General features: G+C 42.0%; 1 protein-coding gene across 2 annotated transcripts; it reads right to left on the bottom strand.

The window, feature by feature from the left end:
- Positions 1–246: 246 nt before the first annotated feature.
- Positions 247–3,024, bottom strand: c5ar1 (complement C5a receptor 1). 2 transcript variants are annotated; one of them, XM_071540144.1, is made up of 2 exons: positions 2,996–3,024; positions 247–2,418 (listed from the first exon to the last, which is right to left on the bottom strand). In XM_071540144.1, the coding sequence occupies exon 2, from the start codon at positions 2,384–2,386 to the stop codon at positions 1,355–1,357; it is 1,032 nt and encodes a 343-aa protein (XP_071396245.1). In that variant the 5' UTR covers positions 2,387–2,418; positions 2,996–3,024; the 3' UTR covers positions 247–1,354. The 2 variants fall into 2 exon arrangements, with proteins under 2 accessions (XP_071396245.1, XP_071396246.1); XM_071540145.1 differs by having other exon boundaries at positions 247–2,398; positions 2,996–3,018.
- Positions 3,025–4,033: the final 1,009 nt, after the last annotated feature.

The following is a 4,033-nucleotide window of genomic DNA, read 5'->3' on the forward strand; positions in this document are numbered from 1 at the left end:
TTTCTTCCTATCTTCTGAAATCCCCATCTGCTTCATTGGTGTGTGTGTGTGTGTGTGTGTGTGTGTGTGTGTGTGTGTGTGTGTGTGTGTGTGTGTGTGTGTGTGTGTGTGTGTGTGTGTGTGTGTGTGTGTGTGTGCTTTTACATCACTTACACGAATATCATTTGTCTCATTTGGCTTTAATGTTACATGGCCTAAATGGAGGCTTGTCAACATCACAAAGAAAAAAGTTATGCAGGAAACATTGGTTACGTGCATGTATAAATGTGTGCATGAGAGAAAGAGCAAGAGAAAGAGTTTATACAAAATTTATACAAAAGGAAATTGATCCACAATACTATTTATAATGACATGATGATGACATGAAATAATATTATGTTTCTTAATCCCTGTCATCTCATTGTGGTATTTGTGATTCTTATCAAAAAATTACAAAAGGCAAAAAAAGCCTAACACACAGGTTAGTAAAACCACTTCTGTTAACATTAATATTTTGAAACACAGTATAGGAAGATTCTTGTGCATAAGAACAAAAGAGAAGTGATTTTATTAGTTAAGGGTTCCTTGCACAAGACTTAAATGTAGAGCGGAAATGAATTGCAGATTAGCCAATAGTTCCTGGTCTGTAGTGCAATTCTGAAGACAGCAGTACAAATCATCAAAGTTCGTAGCCACATATACACTGGTCAAATAAATTCAATCTGCCCGCCAATCACACCTGAAAGTCCGGAGAAGTTACTATATTATTCATCAAAGCAGTGGTTCTCAAAGTGGGGTCCGGGGACCCCCAGGGGTCCGTGACACTCTGCCAGGGGGTCCGTGAAAAGAAGTGTACAGAAGAGGACATGTCGTCTGATATCAAGTCACAACTCCTGGAAAGATTGAGAGTGTCTAAATTTGTGGTTCAGTTGGATGAGTCTACGTCAGATTATTCCAAGGGACATACATGTCAAGTCAAGTCAATTTTTATTTATATAGCCCAAAATCACAAATCAGAATGCGGGGGTCCCCGGTATATTTTCTATCTTGTAAGGGGTCCTTGGCTGAAAAACAATTGAGAACCTCTGCATCAAAGGTCTTGGACAGGAATAGCGTGAATGCTTTTGTGGTTTACATGTCAAACAGTTAATTCCAAACACTGATGATTTGTGATGTACTCCAGTGGTTACAATTTCCAAGCTCATACACTGAGCAAGCAAAGTCCCTCTGAACTTCCCTGCTACAAGTCTTAACCTTAGACACAACTATGGAAACTGCAAGGCTGACATATAGAGCATCTGCGTGCTGCCTCACCCTAAGGTTATTACACCATAAAGTTAAAACTGTTTTATCTCTATCTCTATGCATTACACCTTCAGATGCCAGTCATCTCCTTTCCATTAGTGCTCTTGGTGTCGACGGTGACGCTCGGCCGGACCGAGGGCTCCTCGTTGATGAAGTGGAAGAGGCTGCGCAGGGAGCGGCTCATGCTGTCCTTGAAGCCCCGACCCAGACACACGTAGAGCAGCGGGTTGAGGCAGCTGTTGAAATAGGCCAGGCACAGCGCGAGGACGTGCGCCAGGTACATCGGCGGCCTGTGAGGGGACTTGCGAGGGGTGAGCAAGATGAGAAAGTCCAAAATGTGCAGCGGGAGCCAGCACAGGAAGAAGCTCAACACCACCGCGACGATCACCCTCAGTGTGCGTTTGTTGCGGCCCCCACGGGACATCCCGCTGCTCGCACGCCTGTACACAACCCAATGGCACACCACGATGACCACGAAAGGGAGCAGGAATCCAACCAAGAAGCGGAACGAGGTGACGAACCAGGCGCTGAGCAGAGTGTACTGACCCACGCACTCCCGCTTATCTACACCTGCGTCGATCTGCTTGGTGTAGACAAACTGGGGGATGCTGCCGAGCAGAGCCAGGCACCAGACGCCCACACACACCCAGGCAGCCTGCCGAGGCCGCCTGTGGTTCTGGCACCAGACGGGCTTGCTGACCAGCATCCACCGGTCCAGACTGATCACAACCAGCAGCAGGACGCTGCAGTACATCACCACGTGGAACAGGCCCTTGATCAGCGTGCAGGCCAGCGGGCCGAAGTGCCAGTGGTCGTCGTGGGCCAGAGGGACCATGAGCAGCGGGAGGGAGAGGCAGCACAGCAGATCAACCAGGGAGAGGTTGAGAAACCACAGGGAGTTGACGGAGCGGGGCATGCGGAACCCCGTCACCCACACCACCAGGGCGTTCCCAGGGACACCCAGCAAGAACACGAGGCCGTAGCAGACCAGGGCCACTATTTGGATGGGTTGAATCACGGGTGGCAAAGTATCAGGCACAAACGTAGGCAGGGTGTAATTATCGTCGAAGTAGTCGGAAGCATATTCCCCATAGTCAGCCATGGTTGGTACGTGCTGTTGTGTAGATGGAAAATCTGTCAGAAATACAGCATTATAATGTATGGTGCCATGCTTGAATCAACATTATACCAGGCGTTTCAAAAGTAGGTATACATTTGTATGTAGATTAGTAATACTAATTGTATTATTAAATATTTTTCCTGTATCCAGGTACACCTATTATTTACGGACTGTTGAATGTTGAATTATTTTGTTAAAATGACTAAAACAAATAACAAATCAAAACAAATAGCTTTCTTTTTTTCCCATTATTATTAAAAAATGTATGCCTACTTTTGAAACACACTGTAGATTAACAAAACGTTTGCATCTCTTTAAATAGGCTAGGCTATATATGTTTTTTCTAAAACAAATATAAACTTATATTTTTATATAAATATAAACTAAATATAAACTTTTTTCACAACTGTTATGTGTATCATTCTGAAGAAGTCCAAAAATTAGGCTAGAGCAGTTACAAATGATTTCATATGATACAATTTAGTTAATTAAACTTCAATACGTTTCAATATCTTTTAAATATAGACAGCTCTAGTCAGTGATAGTAACAGATAAAAATTAAAACCTTATCCTGCTCATATTTTAACTTACAGCTTCAAAGTCCTGTTGATGTTGGCTCCACACAGCGCAAGAGAAATTACGGAACTGTTCTGATGTTTAGCATGTTTATGTACACACCCACACCCGCACCCGCACACACACACACGCACCCGCACACGCACACACACACACACACACACACACACACACACACACACATACGCCTCTTACATATTGGTGAGTCATCATAAAACAAGAAAGATAGGCTAGAGGATACAGAAATTTCTGATGATTAACTATTATTAACCCATACACATTTTCGTTTGTGGTTTTCCTTGTCAACTAATTTCCCCGAATTTCTTAAGCCAGCATTAACCAATGTCCCTTACCGTTTTAGGCGAAAAGATTAAATGTAATAAAACTGTCAATGGAAATTTTACAGTCACCATAGCTACTAAGTATTTACCAGAAATACATGGTAAAAATAGTAAATTAATTATGCAATAACAGCTTTTGGTAATTAGGCTATACTTAAAACCACCTCTGGTGTTACTCATCAGTTCAAATAACAGTGTAGTTGGAGTTAACTGCATAACTCTTAGGGAATTAGGCTAAACTTTCATAGAAACACTTCTTCTACCCCTCAATTCAAGGTTGAAGATAAAAGATTAATATTAGCAGTAGCTCGAGATTATTTGTGCGCCTTTTAGCAATTCATATTTTGCAATAAATTTGCTGAAAACTGCTAAAACTGTTCATCACTTGGAAAGTCATGAACACTTGGAAACTGTTCATTAAACATGCAAACTGTTAAATTGTTTCTGTGTAACTTGATTCTTTCGATTTACCTGCATATTCATTTTCAGGTTGATAGTTGGCTGGAGCCACCCTGTAAATGATCATACAAAATTAATTTGATGATAAGGGATGGAATAATGTGGGAAAACCTAGCGATATTGTTTTTCCTTTCTCTGTCTTCTATTGAAAATTGTAGGGAATAGGCCTAAGAGTAAAAATTCTGTTGTGTTCCCCCTCTGCCTCTAAACTGACAGCAACTTTAAAAAAAATGTGAAGTGAAAATAAAGAATG

Source organism: Centroberyx affinis, unplaced genomic scaffold, assembly GCF_046629955.1.
Source record: "Centroberyx affinis isolate AG114_WGS23_722 - 3 ecotype Tasmania unplaced genomic scaffold, CSIRO-AGI_Caff_v1 ptg003567l_1, whole genome shotgun sequence".
NCBI lineage: Eukaryota > Metazoa > Chordata > Actinopteri > Beryciformes > Berycidae > Centroberyx > Centroberyx affinis.